Genomic DNA, 22,029 nt, shown 5'->3' with positions numbered 1-22,029 from the left:
TCCCAGAGATGTACAGGCCCCAAAGAAAGTTGAAAACATAAACACGTGGGAGGACATCTGAAACAGAAGCCACAGTCCTTTCTAATTTTGTTTCAGAGCGGTGTACCACTGTTTCTGCTTGGCCTAGTGGTCACAAGGACTGGCTTGACAGAGATTGACAGAAGGGGCGTACACAGGCTGTGAATATCAAATGGAGGAGTTCATTACGCACCCTCTTGGAAGTAGGCTACCACAGCCCAGACCTGCTCTCCGGTCCCATCCAATTACAGTGACGGAGGGCCATTAGCCCATGTCTTTGAAAAGTAGAACCTTCCCTAGCAGTAGACTTTCGAGCACCCCTCTTCATCTCCAGTGGAGGCCGCTTGTCTCCTGGAAGAGCCATCAGGCTAACTAGTATCCAAGGGAACTTTTCATTTTACTGTGTCTTGCAATAAAGAAAGGTAATTATCTGAACTTTTATTGAAGTCAGACATTTTGGATCATTATCTAATTTTCTGCAGAAAATTGTTAGTTGCAAGTCTGAGACCAAATAAGAAAACTGGTGCATTTTCTTCTCTTTCTTCCTTTTTTTCCTTTCTTTTTTTTTTTTTTTTTTTTTTTTTTTTTTTTTTTTTTTAAAGACAGGGTTTCTCTGTATAAGAGCCCTGGCTGTCCTGGAACTTGCTTTGTAGACCAGGCTGGCCTCGAACTCACAGAGATTTGCCTGCCTCTGGGATTAAAGGCGTGCACCGCCCCGGCCCGGCTGTGCGTTCTCTTTGTTCCTTAACGACCATCAGTAGAGTCCATTAGCATGGTAGAAATCATCATTCACACCAAAGAATCTACAGACTTGTTGGAGGACAGAGGTGTTACCTGCACACGGGCAGGGCCTGCTGTCCTCTGCACTTTTAGGTGATCAGAAAACAAGTCATAAGGGTGGATCTGTTCTTGTCCCCACAAGTAAAATGCAAGCTGACACTTCCTGAACTCCATGGTTCAGTAAATGTCACTGAGCTGGATAGACTCCATGTATTAGCTTGGAGCGGAGCCATGGAGTTTTGAACGGGGTTCTGAAGACCAAAGATAGTGGCTTTTGTTGTTTCACTGTTTGTTGTGGTAGATTAAATTTAGTCTCTTGCATCATCCAGCTTGAAGCTAATCAAAAGCAAATAAAGCCTCTTATTTCCTTGGAAAACAAATAGTGCTTAACCTGGGGTTGAGATTATTTGTGTGGGGGCTGGAGAGATGGTTAAGAGCACTGACTGCTCTTGCTGAGGATCCAGGTTCGGTCCCTGGTACCCACATGCTGGCCTACAACCATCTGTAACCCCAGTTTCGGGTGATCTGGCACTCTTCTGGCCTCCATGAGCATCAAACATGCACAGAGGGGCCACACATACTGTAATATGAAAGGAAAAGGACCCTCAAGACCAAGTTCTCAGCACAAAGAAGAGTGTATTTGTCCCAGAGAGAAAAAAAGGCAGGGAATAAGAGACAAAGATAGGAGACAGAGGATGAGGGAGAAGGGGCCCGGAACAAGGGGAAGGGAGTATTTGTCCCAGAGGACAAAGGACTGTCTCTAGATAGAGGGAAGACAGACACAGCCCATACGAAATGGTGGTTTATACATACACAAGGGGAAACCCCGTGTTAGGATGAAGTATTGATTAGGGTAGCCAATGGGGGCTTCTGATGGCTGGACTTCAATAGTTTGATAGCTGAACCTTGGCGGTCAACCTCAGGAGGAGGAAGTGGCCAAATAAGGGAATAGACCTTGGGGGTTGGCTTTAGGGATGTCATCTAACGGTTTTTAGCAAGGCAGAGGGAATGGGGGAGGGCAAGGCCTGCCAGCGCCATGCTTGCCACACTCAAGCTAGTCAGAGTCTCTTTACATACATGTAGGCAAACACTCATCAGCATAAAATAAAAATAGATAAATCTTTTTTTTTTTTTTTAAAGAAATGCAGAATGGAACAGGGAAAGGAACTCAGTTGGTGGAGTATTTGCCTAGGATGTCTGAGACCTCGGGTTCAGTTCTTAACACCACATAAGCCAGGCATGGTGGCCCATGCCTTTAATCAATGGGGAGGGGGAGGCAGGAGAATCAGAAGCCAAAGGCCATCCTTGGCTACATATCACATTCAAAGCCAACCTGGGCTACATGAGACCTTATGTCAAAAAGCAGAAGTTTTTAGATAATAAACTTGGTCACACAGTAAAATTTTTGTTGCTTCTTTATCATGAGAAAATATGGTAGGCCCACAGAAGGACTTTATCCCATCCCTGGCAGGAGGCATGTCTCAGCTTCTTCTCTGAGTTATCTGCGTTAATCTTTTTTTTCTAGACCATCAGAACAGACATTGTGATGGATGTTGGCAACAGCATAAACCCAGCCCTTGACATAGGCCAGGTACGAGTAACTGTTTTGTCTTGTTTCCTGTTTGTGGGGCAAAAACTTCAGTGAGGTCTGAAGAGGAAACATCCACCTGCTGGTCACCTGAGAACCTTACCCTAGTGTGCTGGGTCTGTCTGAGGTCAGTCTGTGAAGGGTTTCACCTGCCTCACTGATGGAAAACATGATGGTATGTGGACAGGCCCTGTGAGGACTCCTCTGGAGTATCATTCCAATGGCTAAACCAAGACTAAAACCCAGTCCTCTGACTTGGGATATAGAGAAATGTTTTTAGAGGGATGCCTGGTGACACTGATTCACCCTGGAAGGTCCTTTGAACTGCAGTTCCTAGGTCAGACAAGCAGCATGCAGTTGAAATGCTCCTGGGTGTATTGCCTCACGGGTAGTAATTCCTTCTTTTCTCTCAGGTTGAAGGTGCGTTTACTCAAGGAATGGGACTCTACACGATAGAGGAGCTGAGTTACTCTCCTCAGGGTGTTCTGTACAGCCGTGGCCCAAACCAGTACAAAATCCCTGCCATTTGTGACATCCCCACAGAGATGCACATTTCCTTTTTGCCCCCATCCGAACACTCAAACACCTTATATTCATCTAAGGTAAGCTGTGTTGGATGGCTAGGTCCATGCTTACTTGATATCTGTAGGGTGGAGAGACGTTGGTCTGCTCGGTTGTTTGATGTCCTTACTGCGATTCCAGGAGTCCTTATTTAACATTCTCATTGTAAAGTAACTTCACGGCATGGTGAAATGCTTCAAATACTCCCAACCTGCCTAACGTGAACTATCAGATTACATTTGACTTTGTATATTATAGCCACCACCTTCATGCCTGTATGTGCTTGCTCCATCTGAAACCATTTTCTTAAGCTAGAATCCTAAGAATATTAGGATCAGTGGTTAAATGACTTTTTCAATAGCAATTTACTTATGGTGTTCTGTAGGTTATATATGTATCTAATTAACAAATACTGCGTTATGTACATATACACGGGTGCCTGTATGTTCAGAGAGGAAGGGACAGTTTGTGTCATAACCTCCATGGCTCACTTTTCCCCAGGGTCTGGGAGAGTCTGGGGTCTTCCTGGGATGTTCGGTATTTTTTGCCATCCATGAGGCCGTGAGCGCGGCACGGCAGGAGAGAGGCATCTCCAGACCACTGAGGCTCGGGAGTCCACTGACTCCAGAGAAGATCCGAATGGCCTGTGAGGATAAGTTCACAAAAATGGTACGTTACACTCAAGAGAAAAAAAACGGAAAGTCCATCATTTCTGTCCCCTGGCTCTATGGCTAAGTGTCTTTAACCCACCGCTGTGGTTTTTCCACAAAGAAGAAAAGCTGACAGGAACTCCTTAGGGCACATGGGAGGGACAGAATGGCTCTTGAACTTGTGCCCCTGGGTTGTGTCTTCTCCTCAGCCTTGCTTGGTCTCCTGTGTGCTCAGGTCCTTATCACTCTAGGGGAACAGAAAGCTCATTCTCTCAGATTTACGTTTCCCCTGAGTCAGGCTGAGTGCAGGGGCTGTGGCCTGAACCCAGGACACCCAGCCATGAATCAAGGTCACTCTTCTATATCCCCCTGCCACCCATGCAGGCACTGGCAGTGTGACAGACAGAACCCTCCCACAGTGTCATTCCCGCTGAGCACACGCTCCGGTTCTCTGTGCGTCTGTTCAGCAACATGATTTGTGGTTTTCAATTGTAAAGGGGCCATGCCACCCAGCTTCCTCTCTAGCTACGAGACAAGTTTCCTTCTTGTGTGTGTGTGTGTGTGTGTGTGTGTGTGTGTGTGTGTGTGTGTGTGTGTCCCTCTTACACTCCTTCCGTGCAGGCTCTGCATAATCCTGGACCCCACACTGGGGAAACAGACACCGACTCCATGTTTCCTTAGTCCCTCTCCACGTGGAGTTAAAACTCTCCATCCCTCCGCTAGACCCTCTCCAAGGTGCCTCTGTATATCCCGTGGTGGTGTCCTCTGATCTCTCATCGGCCCGTTGCCTGTGGTGGTTTTTACCTTCACTACCTTCTGTTAATTTTTTTTTAAACCTAAGTCACAAGCATGTCTCTAGGGTATAAGCATCCAAATTTGCTCTTTCCTCCCAGATTCCAAGAGATGAACCTGGATCCTACGTTCCATGGAACATAACTGTGTGAGTCAAATGCGAACTCTGGAGGGACCGGGTCAACGCCGCTGCAGAATGCACCTCCCAGTCTCTCTGCTCCTAGCCTCGAACTATAAAAGCCAGATTTTCACAGCCCAGAATTATCCACAGCATTGCTTTACAGGAAGCTGATTTGGAAGTTTCGCCTCAACATACTCCAGACATACCTAAGCAATCACAAATCATATTTTAAATTGCACAAATATTAAATTGTTTCCTTTGAGGTGGTTTCATTCATTTATTCATTATTCTGTCCCTTGGATCTGTCCAGCTAAATATGACCACTTGTCTGTGGCTCGCTTTTGGTTTGTATACTCCAGCAAAAGTTATATTATCTAATGAATGACAATTTTATAAATAATTTCTTCCCTGTTGTGAACTGTAAATTCATTTTTTCATTTGTCCCTGAAAGCCATCACTCCACTTTCCTTATCATGACAGATATGGGCCGCATATCTAAAGAGTCTCTGGAACCACTGGGGTCAGGAGGAAAGAGATAAATGAACTTCATCAAAACCACAAAGGTGGCAACAGCATTCCCACCACTCAGGAGAGGGAGGCAGGAAGGTCTAGAGTCCAAGGCCAGCCTGGGCTACATAGCAAGACTCTGTCCCAACAAAATAAGGGCTAAAGATATAATTGGTAATAGAGTGCTTGTCTAATGTGTTCAGGGCCCTTGGTTCATTTCCAGCACAGGAAAGAGAGAGAGACAGAGACAGAGAGAGAGACAGAGACAAAGAGACCCACAGAACAGGAGAAGATATTTATAAACATACGACAAAAGTCTTGGGTACAGAACACTTAAAACTTAGTAGTTAAAGAACAAATTACTCTTCAGTATTTTTTTAATGGACTGATAAAGCAAATAGACAGAGATGTTTAAATGACCAATCAGCACATAATACGCTCAGCCTTGTTGTTCCTGGAGAAATGTACGTCAAAACTGTAGTGAGACGCCATTCACGTACACCATAGTTGAAACGATGGACAATGGCAAGTGTTAGCAGGACATGGAGAAACTAGAGGCTCTGTCCATTACTGGAGGGATGTTAGAGGCTCTGTCCATTACTGGAGGGGTGTTAGAGGCTCTGTCCATTACTGGAGGGATGTTAGAGGTCTGTCCATTACTGGAGGGATGTTAGAGGTCTGTCCATTACTGGAGGGATGTTAGAGGCTCTGTCCATTACTGGAGGTGTGTTAGAGGTCTGTCCATTGCTGGAGGGATGTTAGAGGCTCTGTCCATTGATGGAGGGATGTTAGAGGCTCTGTCCATTGTGGGAGGGATGTTAGAGGCTCTGTCCATTACTGGAGGGATGTTAGAGGCTCTGTCCATTACTGGAGGGATGTTAGAGGCTCTCTCCATTACTGGAGGGATGTTAGAGACTCTATCCATTACTGGAGGGATGTTAGAGACTCTGTTCATTACTGGAGGGATGTTAGAGGTCTGTCCATTACTGGAGGGATGTTAGAGGCTCTGTCCATTACTGGAGGGATGTTAGAGGTCTGTCCATTACTGGAGGGATGTTAGAGGTCTGTCCATTACTGGAGGGATGTTAGAGGCTCTGTCCATTACTGGAGGGATGTTAGAGGCTCTATCCATTACTGGAGGGATGTTAGAGGTCTGTCCATTACTGGAGGGATGTTAGAGGCTGTGACCATTGCTGGAGGGATGTTAGAGGCTCTATCCATTACTGGAGGGATGTTAGAGGTCTGTCCATTACTGGAGGGGTGTTAGAGGTCTGTCCATTGCTGGAGGGATGTTAGAGGTCTGTCCATTACTGGAGGGATGTTAGAGGCTCTGTCCATTGCTGGAGGGATGTTAGAGGTCTGTCCATTACTGGAGGGGTGTTAGAGGTCTGTCCATTGCTGGAGGGATGTTAGAGGTCTGTCCATTACTGGAGGGATGTTAGAGGCTCTGTCCATTGCTGGAGGGGTGTTAGAGGCTCTGTCCATTACTGGAGGGATGTTAGAGTCTCTGTCCATTACTGGAGGGATGTTAGAGGCTCTATCCATTGCTGTAGGGGTGTTAGAGGTCTGTCCATTACTGGAGGGATGTTAGAGGCTCTGTCCATTACTGGAGGGATGTTAGAGGCTCTGTCCATTGCTGGAGGGATGTTAGAGGCTCTTTCCATTACTGGAGGGATGTTAGAGGTCTGTCCATTACTGGAGGGATGTTAGAGGCTCTATCCATTGCTGGAGGGGTATTAGAGGTCTGTCCATTACTGGAGGGATGTTAGAGGCTCTGTCCATTACTGGAGGGATGTTAGAGGCTCTATCCATTGCTGGAGGGATGTTAGAGGCTCTTTCCATTACTGGAGGGATGTTAGAGGTCTGTCCATTACTGGAGGGATGTTAGAGGCTCTGTCCATTGCTGGAGGGATGTTAGAGGCTCTGTCCATTACTGGAGGGATGTTAGAGGCTCTGTCCATTACTGGAGGGGTGCTAGAGGCTCTATCCATTGCTGGAGGGATGTTAGAGGCTCTCTCCATTACTGGAGGGATGTTAGAGACTCTGTCCATTGCTGGAGGGATGTTAGAGGCTCTGTCCATTACTGGAGGGATGTTAGAGGCTCTATCCATTACTGGAGGGATGTTAGAGGCTCTGTCCATTACTGGAGGGATGTTAGAGGCTCTGTCCATTACTGGAGGGGTGTTAGAGGTCTGTCCATTACTGGAGGGATGTTAGAGGTCTGTCCATTACTGGAGGGATGTTAGAGGCTCTGTCCATTACTGGAGGGATGTTAGAGGTCTGTCCATTACTGGTGGGATGTTAGAGGCTCTATCCATTACTGGAGGGATGTTAGAGGTCTGTCCATTACTGGAGGGATGTTAGAGACTCTGTCCATTGCTGGAGGGATGTTAGAGGCTCTGTCCATTACTGGAGGGATGTTAGAGGCTCTGTCCATTACTGGAGGGATGTTAGAGGTCTGTCCATTACTGGAGGGATGTTAGAGGCTCTGTCCATTACTAGAGGGATGTTAGAGGTCTGTCCATTACTGGAGGGATGTTAGAGGCTCTGTCCATTACTGGAGGGATGTTAGAGGTCTGTCCATAACTGGAGGGATGTTAGAGGCTCTATCCATTACTGGAGGGATGTTAGAGGCTCTGTCCATTACTGGAGGGATGTTAGAGGCTCTATCCATTACTGGAGGGATGTTAGAGGTCTGTCCATTACTGGAGGGATGTTAGAGGCTCTCTCCATTACTGGAGGGATGTTAGAGGTCTGTTCATTACTGGAGGGATGTTAGAGGCTCTGTCCATTGCTGGAGGGATGTTAGAGGTCTGTCCATTACTGGAGGGGTGTTAGAGGCTCTGTCCATTGCTGGAGGGATGTTAGAGGCTCTATCCATTACTGGAGGGATGTTAGGGGCTCTATCCATTACTGGAGGGATGTTAGAGGCTCTGTCCATTACTGGAGGGATGTTAGAGGTCTGTCCATTACTGGAGGGATGTTAGAGGTCTGTCCATTACTGGAGGGATGTTAGAGGCTCTGTCCATTGCTGGAGGGATGTTAGAGGCTCTGTCCATTACTGGAGGGATGTTAGAGGTTCTATCCATTACTGGAGGGATGTTAGAGGCTCTGTCCATTACTGGAGGGGTGTTAGAGGTCTGTCCATTACTGGAGGGGTGTTAGAGGTCTGTCCATTACTGGAGGGATGTTAGAGGCTCTATCTATTACTGGAGGGATGTTAGAGTCTCTGTCCATTACTGGAGGGATGTTAGAGGCTCTGTCCATTACTGGAGGGATGTTAGAGGTCTGTCCATTACTGGAGGAATGTTAGAGGCTCTGTCCATTACTGGAGGGATGTTAGAGGTCTGTTCATTACTGGAGGGATGTTAGAGGCTCTCTCCATTACTGGAGGGATGTACATGGCACAGTCATGCAAGAACAGTCGGGAGGCTAATTCCACATTATTATTACAAATTCAAAACACATTCGCCGGAAAATCTACATACACGCAGAGCATTGTTCACAATACTCAAAAGGTAGGAAAGTGTTCCACCAACTGATAACATTTAATAAATAAAATACAGTACAATCACAAAAGTGAATTCATTCAATCCTCCTGAGGCAATACACTGCAGCACATGTGAATGTTGAAAGCATTATTATATAAATGAAAGAAAATACACACAAAAAATGGCATACACATCCCATTGATACAACAGGTCTCAAACTGGCAAGTTGTCAAAGATGGAGTGGATGAGTAGTTGCTGGAGTCTGAGGGAACAGAGGAGCTAGAGGTGACTACTCACAGACACAGGGTTTCCACTGGTGGTGACTGATGTATGGAAAACGACCGAATCATATACTTTGTTTTATTTGCTGTCTGATACTATTATAAATACCATGACCTGTTACTATTATAAAAACCATGACCAAAAGTACCTTGCGGGGAGACGGTTTATTTGACTTACACGTCCTGATCACAGTTGATCGGTAAGGGTAGTAAGGGGTAAGAACTCAGGCTGGAACAGAGGCAGACGCCATGGAGGAATGCTGCTCCTGGCTTGCTCAGCCTGCTTTCTTAATCGCCCCAGGGACACATGCCCAGGAGTGGCACTGCCACAGTGGACTACGTCAATCATCAGTCCGTTGAAAGCTGGGTGTTGGGAACCAAACCTAGGTTCTCTGCAAAAGCAGTATACACGATCCACTACCACACACTTTCTAGCCCAAAGAAGACTTTGAATGTCATCATTAGTTTCTACCGGGAAGCATTTTTTCCTCTTAGTGTCTACTCTAGTGAGTCAAGAATCTGCCCCACAAACTTGCCTACAGGCCAGTCTGATGGAGGCATTTTCTCACGAGTGGTCCCCTCTTCCCAGATGACGTTAGCTCCTGTCAAATTGACAAAACTAACCAGCACAAACCCTAAAAGTATCAATTTATAAGTTTGTGGATTTTGTCCCAGGCATTTCTCAAGGCATCATCTGTGGAGAGAAGCAGACCGCTTGAGCAAGTTGTGACTGGGTAGCCTGTAGAGCCTTGGGACAAGGACTTGACCTCTTCATCTGAATGAATGCAGCTCACAGAAGTAGCATGAGGCACCCTTCAGCTTTAAGGGTCTCACTGAAGGCTGCCTTGTCAGGTGGTGGCAGGAGAGGATAGAGAGGCGTGGAGAGTTCTCTGCTTTCTCCCCAGCTCCCTGGCAGCGGCCTCCCTTTCGGCTTCACTGACCTCTCCTGCAGCCCATCCCTACAAGTGTGGGCTTCCTGAGGTTGATCCCTCTGTCTCCTCACCCGACACCCCGTTCCTGGCAGTGACCAATATTACTCCATGGTTAGAAATGACTCTATGGCTGAGGCTCTGACCCTGAAAACAGTGCTCCTGTGGTGACAAGGGGGACGTCCAGTCAAGGTCCTTGGATGCTGGCTGGCCTGGAACTCGTTGCATACACACACACACACACACACACACACACACACACACACACACACACCTGACAGACCTCAAACTCACGGGGATTCTCCTGCCTTTACCCACTAAGTGCTGGCAACACAAGGTCATGCCACCACTTGCTCCAAGTCTTGCTTTTGATGGTGACTTGGACGTCTCAGACCCCCAGGCCTCACGTGTCCCAAGCAGATCTCCTAAGAAGTATAACTGTCTCTGAACTGCTTAGCCAGAAACAGAGGACGATCCCAGGACTGCGCAATTTGTGAACACATCTACGCAGGCTCTACAGCCTGTCAGTCCCCCTTCAGAAACGGTTCTTTTTTTTTTTTTAAACTTTTTTTTTTTTTTTAAGATTTATTTATTTATTATGTATACAGAAGAGGGCACCAGATCTCATTACAGATGATTGTGAGCCACCATGTGGTTGCTGGGAATTGAACTCAGGACCTCTGGAAGAGCAGTCGGTGCTCTTAACCTCTGAGCCATCTCTCCAGCCCCCCAGAAATGGTTCTTAAATGACCTCCCACTGTTTCTTTCGCTGGTGTTACTCCAAGTCACCTGCATTGGTCTCGGATGGCTGCAATCATCGCCTCTCATTTTTCTGGCATCATTTTTGTTTCCCTTCCAAACTGCCCTCCACATCAAAGTCAAAGTTTTATATTCACTTATGGATACACATCTCCATACATTCGCACACAGACACAGACACGCGTGCACATGCTGTGCTCTTGCCTAGCAACCTCCAGGGGCATCCTATTCGCCTCATCAGGATCTTATCCTGGATCCCTGAGGTGCATGCATATGTGCGCTGTGTGAATTAGCCCTTGTCGATCTGCCCAGCCTTGTCTCAGGATCCCCTAACCTGCCATGGGGAGCCTGTCCTTCATTTTGGAGTCCCTTGCCTCTTTCCTTTGGCTGGAAAATGCTCTCACTGCCACCCCTTCTTGTGTCTGCCTGCCAGCCTGCTGCTCTGCAGCGTCTCTTGTTAGGAGGCAGGTCACGAGGCACGCGAGCCCAGAGGCAGGGAGAAGGATGGAAGTAAAATACAGCAGCATGAAAGGGGGAAGCGGGCACTTGAGCAAGTGCCCAGTCACACATCACCCCACGTCAGCAGCCCTCCCTCGGCTCACACCTCAGCTCACACTCCACCGTGCAGCAGGGTGGAATATCCCTGGTGACGGAGCTATGAAAACAGGAAGAGACTGAGCTTGGTTCACAGTTTGGTTGGCACCAGATGTAGGTACGGATGGGATGGCAAGTCTGCGCTCCAGTCTCTCTGGCAGTTGGTGAGGGACGCGTTTTCCCAGTGGACAGAGTTAGAGAGCGCACCTGGTTATCGCCTTCTCCTAGTAGATGCAAGTGTCCCAGGGACAGAATAACCATGGTTATCAAAACAGATGGCTTGGCCAGGTGTTCAGAGCATGAGAAGAGACAGGTGGGGGAGTGAAGAGAAGAGGTGTATAAATGGGTGAGAGCGAGCCTGATGTGTGCGGATTTTTATATCACAGGTGTCTTAGTTACCTTTCTATTGCTATGATAAAACATCATGACCAAGGCAACTTATAAAAGAAAGCATTGAATTGGGGGCTCATGGTTCCAGAGGATTAGAGTTCATGACCATCGTGGCAGAGACATAGCCTTGGAACAGTAGCTGAGAGCTTAGATGTTGAGACAACAACCATGGGAGGGGGGCTGACTGGGAATGCTGTGGTCTTTTTAAACCTCAAAGCCCACCCCCAGTGATACATCTCCTCCAATTAGGCCACACCTCCTCATCCTTCCCACACAGTTCTGCCAACTGGAGACCAAGCACTGGAATATATGAGTGTCCGGGGGCCACGCTCATTCAAACCACCACAATAGGTAGATACCCCCCCCCCCCAAAAAAAAGCTCCCATGATAAAAAAAAGTAGCAAACTAGCAGCTAGACGAAATGGCATGGCCTCTCTCCTCCTCAGTTACCCCAGTGCTGACACAGGGTGTGAGGGTTGTGACAACCCTCGCCATCCAAGCACTCACATTGACACTCCATGTCTTAAGATCTCATGAAGCTCTGTGTCAGAAGAGTCTGCAGAGAAGTGTGGGTGTGGATCCCCCCACATCACTCATGCTCGGTGCTACCAGATACTGCTTAGTCCGACAGCACTGGAATGGCCTAGCAGAGACCTCGCTGGGGTGTCGGGTAGGAAGTCCCACCTCTCAGGACGCAGGTGTGTGACGTGAAAGACTGTGCCATGTTCTGCCTCAAGACAATAGGTTAGCGGGAAAGAGTTGGGCATTTATAGATCACACAACTATCCTTCATATGTTTTAAAATTCCCCAAATAAGAAGGTAAAAAAACCCTGACAGAAATCAAAGGACACGAAAAGAAATAGAACTATTCATTAAATATATAGCAACTGGTTAACCTCCCGTAAGAAGAGAAATGCCAGCTGACGGTGAACTGCCCTCAGATGCCAGGGAAGGGGACAGTGTGGAGACCAGTGTGGTGGGCCTGCAACGGGCAACCCTGTCATATGCGACTTATACGGGACGTGTGGCTTGGGAAGGAGTTGCCTCCAGCAATATACTTACATCCAAGCCAGAAATTCCAGTTCTGAGAATTTGCCCCGCAGGAATTCTGGCTCAATGCCAGTTCCAGGACAGCCAGGGCTGTTACATTGAGAAGCCCTGAAACCCTGTCTCAAAAAAACCATAAATAAAATAAAATTAAAATAAAGAGGAGAGAGGGGAAGGAGGGTGGCAGTACTTGGACAGGCTGCCTCTAACTGTGCAAAAACCAAGCTCAATTCCCACTGCAGCGTATTTTTAATACTGCGCGCACGCATGCCTGTGTGTGTGTGTGTGTGTGTGTGTGTGTGTGTGTGTGTGTGTGTGTGTGTGTGTGTGTGTGTGTGTGCGCTGGTGCCCAAAGAGACCAGATGTGTCAGATACCCCGGGACTGGAGTTGCAGGAGATGGAGCGCTGCCCAACAATGCAGCAAGTGCTCTAAACTGCTGAGCCCTCTCCAGCCCTGCGGCATCTCCATAACTAGAAATCTGAAACCAGCTCACAGTGTAAACCCACAGGTGACTGCCCAGCATGTTTGGTGACACCATTCACTGGGTGCTTCCCCTGGCAGCTGCTGATTTCAGGACTCTCCCTGCCTTGGCTCCTTTGATCCCTACAACAACCCTGAGCAAGATGCTATTATTTTGCCCAACTCACAGGTAAAACCACGGAGGTACAGCGAGCCAGCGTAACCTGAGGGGAATAAAGCAACTTTTGAAGCCATGTGAACAGTTTGATTTCACCTTCTAGAAATTAACAAAAATATTGTTAACAACCTAACAAAAATAATGCATGTAGACATTTATATGCCCTCACAAGTTCCTTCTAAAAACTTTGGCAGACCACAAGAATCTGGTTGTAAAATGTTGGCACGGAGAAATTTTACTTTTTTTGGCTTTTCACACTTGTGCCATTTCTTAAAGGATTCTTTTTGCAGTGTAAAGACAAAATTAGCAAACAAGGACAGTCAGTGCCCAGACACTGATCTGAGGGCCGTGAGAGCCCTGTGCTGGCCTCTCTTCCTCCTCATCAACCACAGTAAGCTCTTGTTGAAAACGCCCCTCCAGCGGCTTACCCCTGGGGCAGGGAGAAGTGTGTACTGAGCATGCGCTTAGCCAGGAAGGGGCTTCTAGGATGGTGTAAGGAAAAGAGGAAAGTGGAAGAACTCAGAGTAGAGCAGGGGAGAAGGTGGGGAGCTTTGATGGGGCAGGGCTGGGTGGGAGGAGTCCACAGACAAAGCCACAGAGCACGCAAAGCCCAGATCCCGTGGGGCTCTTCCTACAACAGTTCTTCCCGGAGAGACGGGTCTCGGTCTCGGGCACAGGAGCTTGAGACACAAAGGCACAGAACGCGGGCGACGAAGGTCAAAGTCATGTCTCGTGCTAAGGAGTCAGATGAACTTGTTTTCTTTGTGAATGGGAAAAAAGTAAGTGCTCTACCCTGTAATTAAGAGCTGCACACAGGAAATGCTGGTAGAAGCCATCTGTTACCAACTTTGCCAAAGTGAAGGTATCGGGTGGAGGGTATGTGTGGGGTGGGTGCTAGATCCAGCGATCTGCCATGCTTCCCGGGGGAGAAGGGAGGGAGGGAGAGAGAGAGAGAGAGCCGACCTTGTGGAATGTGTTAGGGCTAGCAGAGGCAAAGTGTCCAGTTAGGTGTCTCCAGACCAAACCTCACCACGTTTGAACGTACCTAAGCATTAGGCATTGGCTTCCCTTTCTGCAGCAGATGCCTCTCTTTTTCCTCCACACCTCCTTTTCCAGCTCCAGCTCAAAGTTCTATACCACCCAAGCAGTACTTTGACATGTATGCACACACACACACACACACACACACACACACACACACACACACACCCAGAGTCCAAGGTTTTCGGGTCACTTGCAAATAATTATAAAATCTTCGGTCAATACGAATGGAGGAGAAAATGTACTGGAAAGCCAGAACCGTTAGTGTAAATGTGAACACTTTACACCTTTAAGATTGGATTCAGACCTATTATCCCAGAATAGCAGGAGCTTTGAGGCCACCTTGGTCTGCAAAGTAAGTTTCGGGACATGAAGGACTATGTGATGAGACTGTCTCAAAAGTAAACAATGAGCAAGCGAATAAACAAAGGAGGGGTCTTAACTCACTGAGGAGAACAAGCTGAAGTGTCCTCTCGTCCCTCTATCCTGATCTCTTGAGACCTAGACAAGACATAAACGACGGCAATACGCCCTTTGCATATATGCTGGATGTCCTTGACAGCCGTGTGTGATGTGAAACCCAACACCCTTGTTCTCAGCACTATTGGCACAGAGAGAGGGCAGTCAGAGTTTAAACTGGGCTTATGGTATTGCGTGCTGTGTGTGTGTGTGTGTGCTATGGGCTGTATGTGTGCTGTAGGCTGTATGTGTGCTGTGTGTGTGTGCTATGGACTGTATGTGTACTGTATGTGTGCTGTGTGCTGTATGTGTGCTGTGTGTGTGCTGTGGGCTGTGTGTGTGCTGTGGGCTGTGTGTGCTGTGTGTGCTGTGTGTGTATGTGTGTGCTGTGTGTGTGTGTGTGTGTGTGTGCTGTGTGCTGTGTGTGTCCTGTGTGTGCTGTGGGCTGTGTGTGGTGTGTGTGTGTGTGTGTGTGTGTGTGTGTGTGTGTGTGTGTGTGTGTGCTGTGTGTGCTATGTGTGTGTGTGCTGTGGGCTACTCTGTGCCCTGGGCTCTGGGCTCCGTTGCTATGTGAAGGTTCAGGGCGGTTGCCCAGCATGCCCAAGGTCTATTGGCTAACAAATAAGGGAGAGACCTTGGCTTTCATCTCTGGGCTCCTTTCCCTGGCTCTGTGACCTCCTCCTGGGGGATGGCCATTCTTCTAGAACACTGGTGCCAAGGGGAGGGGCTGGAGATTTGCATGGTTTTCCTGCAACTGCCAAAGGAATGCAGTTTGTCTACCACAGCCAAACTCTTGCTTACTTAACTTCTCAAAGCTGGATGGTGAACACAGACCAAAAATCATGCTTAGGAGGTGGTGATAAGAATTATAACCCTCAGTTTAATTCTTTATCTTTTATTATACTGTAGGAATGCAAGAATTTTTAAAATAGTTGGCCCTTCAATTTTTTTCTGCCTTTTTATTATTTTCTTGACCGGATATTGTGCTAGAATTCAAAGACTTGTTGCTCCTCCTCTGAAAGCCAAACATTCACTTGTCAAAGTCTGACCAAGTATCATATAGCAGCGTATGATTTTTTTTTATCACTGCAAAGAGTGAGGTTTAATCAAGTCAGGCAAATAAGATCAACAAACCTGTTCTAAAGCATTCTTACGGTTTAGAGATCAAAATGGAAACTGCCTCTACTTATATAATCATGTCCCCTGTCCAGGTCATCGAGAGGAATGCAGACCCTGAAGTTAATCTGTTGTTCTATCTGAGAAAAGTCAGTATCCTTTTGCTTGTTGGTGAAAACAGAACGAAATTTCCAACTCTGGGAACTGTGGTCTCTTTTGCATTTACAGAACTGTTTCCACCACATTTCACGGGGAATGTTTTGCTTGTGTGTAGGAATCTCGAAGCTGCTTGTCTTGTAAACGGGACTGGATGTCCGAATGTCTGCAAGTCTAAGGATCCCCTGGGGACGGTGGTTAAAACGTGAAGTTCAGAAGCAGGAAAGGAGCTCAGGAGGGAAAGCGCTTGCCACACAAGTGTGGGGGCCGGAGTTTGGTTCCCCAGACATCACAAAAAGCCGGCATGGTAGTGCCTATCGTCTGGTGTTCTTTTGGCCAGATGGGGAATGAAGAGAGTAGAGTCTCTGGACATTCCTGGGCTAGCCTGGGGTAAGCAGTGAGCAGTGAGCAAGATACTGTTTCAAGACAAGGTAGAGGGCTCACAGCTGACGTTCTCCTCTGACCTTGATATACATACCAAGACATGCTTGCATGTGCATGTGAACACACACACACACACACACACACACACACACACACACACACTCCTCATTTGTTCACAAGCTCACAGCAAACAGCATTAAAGTCTGTCAGGGGTTCTCCTTGGATGTTCCCGTTCATTGCCTGGGGACAGGCAGTTTCTAAACTGGACCAAGATAGGATGAGGCACCAGAGGTCACCTAGAGATTGGAGTTTGGGAACCAGTCAAATCCTCCTCTAGAAGGCAGACTAGCCAGTTGGGAGGTTTTTCAGAATAGTTTTGTGTTCTTGGAAGCAGGGCTGGATAAATCCATATTCTTCAAAATTTCTCTGTGTATAATATGTATTGTATGTGTGTGCATGTGTGTGTGTGTATGCATGCATGTATGTGTAAGTGTGCATGTGTGTGGATATGTGCGTATGTGCATACATTCACGTGTGTATGTGCATGCATGTACATGTATGAGCATGTGCCTTTGTGTGTGTTCTTTCCAATTCGATATTTCACACCCACATAACTAGCCAGATGTGTGCTGTTTTCACCCATTGACTACTCAGGCAATACACAGGAACATCCAAGGAGAAACCCTGACAGACTTTAATGCTGTTCACTGTGAGCTTGTGACCTGTGGTTCGGGAGACACAGAACGTAATGTAGAAGATGGGCAAATGTATTGTAGGCTGACAGGACACTCCCAGGAGTGAGAGTGGACAGTGACCAAAAGGACCACTGTGCCAATATACATGTTTAAGTGGGTTGTTATATTCTCGTCCTCGTGTCTCTGGAGCAGACAGTGTTTTGAGGAGCATTTCCCAGTCCAGGTGATTGACAGGCCCATTTGGAGTAACTACTGAAGGAGATATGTCTTTGCTCTTTATCAGAAAGCTAATAATAATCATACAGTCTCCCTGGTAGTTCATAAAAATCATGTCTCCACATGGGGTCAGAGCTACAATACAGATATACAGACTTATTTACTTATTTATTATTTATTTACCCAAAATCACATAACAGAGTAGGTTAAAAATAATTAAAGAGAAAATGAAAAAAAAATCTATAAAATGGCCTGGCTTAGCCTGGGGATGGAGCTCAGTTGGTATGGTGCATGCCTACCATGCACAAATCCTTGGGTTCAGGCCCAGAACCACACATACATAAACCAGGTGTGGCAGTACCTGCCCATAAGCCCTGCACTCAGGAGGTGTAGGCAGGAGGATCAGTGTTACCTGAGACTCTGTTCTGAAAACAAAGTGAAGAAGAAAAGAGGCCCCACTTTGCCGGGAGGAAGTAGCCCGTGCAGGATTCAGGAAAAGCCTGCTCCGTCCACCTGCCTGACCTTTACCTGCACTTCAGGTCTCTCCTCACACGGTATTTTAAATCTTAAGGTGGGGCAATTGGGACATTTCCCCTTCCTGAAGAACTGCCGCGTCAGCAGGGCCATAGTGACTGGGTCCCAAACTGATGGTGAGAAAGGGATCCTTCCTTGACGACCCTAAAGCATGCTCATTTCTTTTGTTGTGCTTTTATCGGCATTGTGTCCCTATAGGTAATCATGGGCCTCCCGTGATGTTTTCATACACCTATACTGTCCTTGGGGTCACCCCATTACCCTCCCCTCTGCCCCTCCCACCCTTGATGACCTCCTTCCTCTCCCCAGCTTCCTTCTCTTCTGCTTTTGTATGTATATTTTCTTTTCTATGACTCAGTGAGCTCCACGAGGGTTGCTTACGGGACCACGGGTACGGGTTATCTACCAGAACATGGACACCTGAACCAGTGGCTTCGCCCCTGAAGAAAACGTCTCTTCCTCTCCTGTCAACCGTTAACTGTCTATAAATCCTCAGAGGCGTGGTGCTGCATGAGACATCCCAGCCCCGATGATAGAATATCAATGGCACCATGTTAATAAATAAAGTTGCCCGGGGGTAGGAGCTATTAGCAAGCCATAGGAAAGCAGGGCAGTGGTGGCGTATGCTTGTAATGCCAGCACTTGGTAGGCAGAGCTAGGTAAGTCTCTGTGTGTTCAGGGATACAGCCAGTATTGGATACACCTGCCTTTAATCTCAATATCAATCATAGAAAACATAGAGATCTATACAGACAGGCCATGACGAGGCGGTCATGTGGTTGGGTTTACAACCAATGAGAAGGCAGAACAGAAACACTATAAAAAGACAGATACACAGGAAGTAGCTCTGGTTCGGAGTGGTAGGACCACCGCAGGAGGAAGGGTAAGGTTGTAGCTCTGAGCTCTGACCTCTTGGCTTTCTTCTTTGCATTGGTTCTGTGTTTCTTATTTAATAAGACGGTTGGTTACATCTCCAGTACCACTCTTGTGCAAGTCCTGGCAGGTGGTCACAGATGCTCTCTGAGTTCAAGAGTCCAACAGCCATATCATACCCAGGAGACAGCCTCTTCCACCATGACCCCTAAATCTTAGAGGGGGTGATGTCCTCTTAGATGTCCACCTATGGCTGAGCATCAGCAGTCACTCATTTTCATCACTGTGACCAACTATGAGTCTCTGCAGTTGCTGCTGCCCACTGAAAAAAGAAGAAAAAAAAAAAGAATCATTTTGGACCAAATCAGACAGCAGCACTCATCTATGGGCATGAGCAAAATTATTTAGAAGGCAGTCTGACAAGTGTACCAAGTCCATTTACCAAAGCAGCAACAGCTACTTCCCTACTTCAGCCTATGACCTCCTCAGTCACAGGCTTTTGACAGTGGGCCATTCAAATCCAAGCAGAGTCGTTGGTTACCCCAATGACAGACTAGCCACGGCTGTACTAGTGGACACATCTGCCTGGTCAGCCGATAGTGTTGTAGACAGCTGAATAAAAATACTCATGACGATTGTCCCCAAGTAGCCTGCATAGCATCTTCAAGGACTGCGAAAGACTTGCTGATTTCTAAACTAGCTACCAACACTGTGTCTACAAAGAGTTACATCCCTCTGTCCTCCCCGATGTCAACTCAAGAATGAACTGAAAGCTTAAAGAGCTTTCGGTCAGGTAACTCTCAATTTCCCTGGCCTCTTTTTAGGCCAAGCACACCAACTTTTATTGTGGTTTTGGTTTGGGTTTTTCTTTCCTACCTTTCTGTTTCCTTGACCAATAGAGGTTGTGTTGCGGAGTCTCTGGTTAACTGGAGATGCTCCATCCTCCAGGGTTGGGATGCTTTTCAGTTGCAGTTAACGGGGGATGCTCCATCCTCCAGGGTTGGGATGCTTTTCAGCCTTCCCCTCCTGACTTCATGTAAATAAAGGGAAAACACTGATGTGGAACCAAAGTCAGAGTCTTTCTAGATAGGAAGGACCAGGACTTCAGAGTTCTGGAGGCCAAGGGGATCTCCCTTGCTGTTCTGGAGGTCCATGGGTCTAACCTGGCATCTGACTGACTTATAGTGAGCACCCATCACCTTTCAGATGAGTGGGGTACTTCAGGAAGGCCTGTACTGTGACAGCAAGTGTCCATGGTCTCCCTGACAGAATCTAGAATCATGAGAGGTGTCCTCTGGGCATGCCTGTGGAAGGTTATCTTATGAGTCGGTACGGGAATACCTGTCTTGATTGTCGGTGGGACCGTCCTCTGGCAGGGGGGATCCTGGACTGTAAAATGGAGGAAACAAACAGTACTGACGCCTGCTTGCATTCAGGATCTGCTTCTTGCCTGTGGATGCAACATCAGTGTCTTCTTCAGTTTCTGGGGCCCCGACCGCCCCACATGGTGGACTGTACCTTGAACTGTGAGTCAGAACAAACTATTTTTTTTTTTTTTTTGGTCAGAGCATTTTATCATAGCTACAGGAAAAGAAAGGGTATATCTCCATCCTGATGCCATTCTTGCCATTTGTGAAATTTTTTATGGTAAGAACTGAAAGCTCCAGTTCCTCTTTCTTCCTTAACCCTAACCCTTCCAGTCCGACTCACGGGGACAAAGTACGGCTGTGGAGGAGGTGGCTGTGGGGCCTGCACAGTGATGGTCTCAAGATATGACCCCGTCTCCAAAAAGATCAGGTACCCTTCCCCTACTCCAGACCGGCTCCCCGTGGGATTTATTCCTGGCACACTGTGGACTGTATTTCACTCCAGAAAGGAATCTGAGACAACCTCGGTTTTATGAGCTGGAACTGAAATACACAACTTATAAGTTACTATTTGAAGAGTGTGGCACAGAGTAGTCCCGAGTCCTAGCAACGCTGGCACTGCATTTTACAAACGATGGAAACTCGGGTTCTGGGGGGAATTTGTGCTCTCACCACCCCCATAGAACTAGTGAGTATTAGATCATGAGCCCCCCAAGTCCATTGGTCTGGAAAGCCAAGATCCTTTGAATAATTGCCACCCCGAGAGAGCTGTGAAAGCCTGCTTCCTTACACCTGTGAAGTTACTCTTTCCCCATGCCCAGGGGACCAGGCAAACTTGTATTCATGGGACGGAGACTCTGGTGGAACTGCCACATGACTCACCTCACAGGTCACCTCACTTAACTTCCTCCCAAGCCTTTCAGGCTTTTTCTAAAACCACACACAACTGATACCGCTCAGGAGAGAAACAGCTCCGTGTTTAACTAGCTTTTACAGCCAACGGGATGAAATGGGTGTATCCACCAAGACCACTTGATCTCCTGTTCTTAACAAGAGAATTTGGGGGAGATAATGACTTTCTTAATTACAATATTTATTTTTAGGCAGACATAGTTAAATTCAAAATCACTCATTTGATGATTTAATTTTAACATGCGCTCAATTATCTTCCTGTCAAAGTAATTATAATCCTGTAAATGCATCTTTTTTTTGTTTTGTTTTGTTTTCCAATACTACTGTTGTTTCTGTGAATTCTTTTTTACTTCGCTGCATGAACTTTGAAGTCATTTCTCCGTCGCTGCCTGCCTGGTTCCCATCTGCTCTCTTCATGGGGCTGCTGTCACCACTGCTGAAGGCATAGGAAGCACCAAGACCAGGATTCACCCCGTCCAGGTAAGAGCTTGTTTTAACAAGTTTAAGATTTAACAAGGTGTCCTAGTTATCGTTGACCCTCAACCTGACACAAACTAGAGTTGTCTGGGAAGAGAACCTCAACTGAGGAGCCGTCTAGATCAGGTTAGTCTGTGGGTGTGTCTGAAGGGGATGGTCTCCACTGTGAATTGATGTAGGAAGGCCCGGCCCACAGTGGGCAGCACCATTCCCTAGGCAGGTGGTTCTATATAAGAAAGCTGGCTAAGCACGTGCCTGCCTGACAGCCGGCAAGCAGCACCCTCCATAGTTCTTACCACACTTCTTTGGTTTGGAATTGAGTTCCCTGGTCGGAGGTAAGGCTATGTGGACTAGCAAGCAGGCCTGCTTTCAAGTTCTGATTTGACTTCACTCACTGATAGACTGTGACCTGAACTGTAATCCAGATAAACCTTTTGTCCACCCCCCCCCCAAGCTGCTTGGGGTTAGGTAGTTGTCATAGTGACAGAAATGACACCAGAACACAGGTTTAGGTGACTTCGTTAGTTTTCTAGACCTTGGCTTATGGTTTAGAGGACAAAGATGGTAAGTGAAGGGCTCTGTTCCCTTTACAGAAAGAGACACCGTTTTTTCTCCTGAATCCCTCGAAATCCTTTCGAGGCTTTCTTTATCG

At 47.2% G+C, this 22,029-nt stretch overlaps 2 protein-coding genes across 6 annotated transcripts in view; both read left to right on the top strand.

The window, feature by feature from the left end:
• LOC102926379 (aldehyde oxidase 1) overlaps positions 1–4,772 on the top strand; it is a 65,523-nt gene extending 60,751 nt beyond the window's left edge. For both annotated transcript variants that reach the window (XM_076550348.1, XM_076550349.1), the window contains exons 32-35: positions 2,324–2,389; positions 2,800–2,988; positions 3,449–3,616; positions 4,491–4,772. In XM_076550348.1, the coding sequence (XP_076406463.1) occupies positions 2,324–2,389; positions 2,800–2,988; positions 3,449–3,616; positions 4,491–4,541 (474 nt within the window). In that variant the 3' untranslated portion in view covers positions 4,542–4,772. The remainder of the gene's footprint in view (positions 1–2,323; positions 2,390–2,799; positions 2,989–3,448; positions 3,617–4,490) is intronic.
• Positions 4,773–13,673: 8,901 nt separating this feature from the next.
• The window catches only part of LOC102906998 (aldehyde oxidase 3), a 91,863-nt gene continuing 83,507 nt past the window's right edge, over positions 13,674–22,029 (top strand). Inside the window, exons 1-4 of one of the 4 annotated variants that reach the window (XM_076550497.1) lie at positions 13,674–13,926; positions 15,859–15,916; positions 20,322–20,418; positions 21,272–21,380. In XM_076550497.1, the coding sequence (XP_076406612.1) occupies positions 13,702–13,926; positions 15,859–15,916; positions 20,322–20,418; positions 21,272–21,380 (489 nt within the window). In that variant the 5' untranslated portion in view covers positions 13,674–13,701. Of the gene's footprint in view, positions 14,010–15,858; positions 15,917–20,321; positions 20,419–21,271; positions 21,381–22,029 lie in introns of all 4 variants that reach the window. The other 3 variants (XM_076550499.1, XM_076550500.1, XM_076550501.1) reach the window with 3 other exon arrangements.

This window comes from Peromyscus maniculatus, chromosome 13, assembly GCF_049852395.1.
Source record: "Peromyscus maniculatus bairdii isolate BWxNUB_F1_BW_parent chromosome 13, HU_Pman_BW_mat_3.1, whole genome shotgun sequence".
Classification (NCBI taxonomy): Eukaryota; Metazoa; Chordata; class Mammalia; order Rodentia; family Cricetidae; genus Peromyscus; species Peromyscus maniculatus.
Note: the sequence above shows the minus strand (reverse complement) of the source record. Positions and strands in the feature narration are given on the sequence as shown.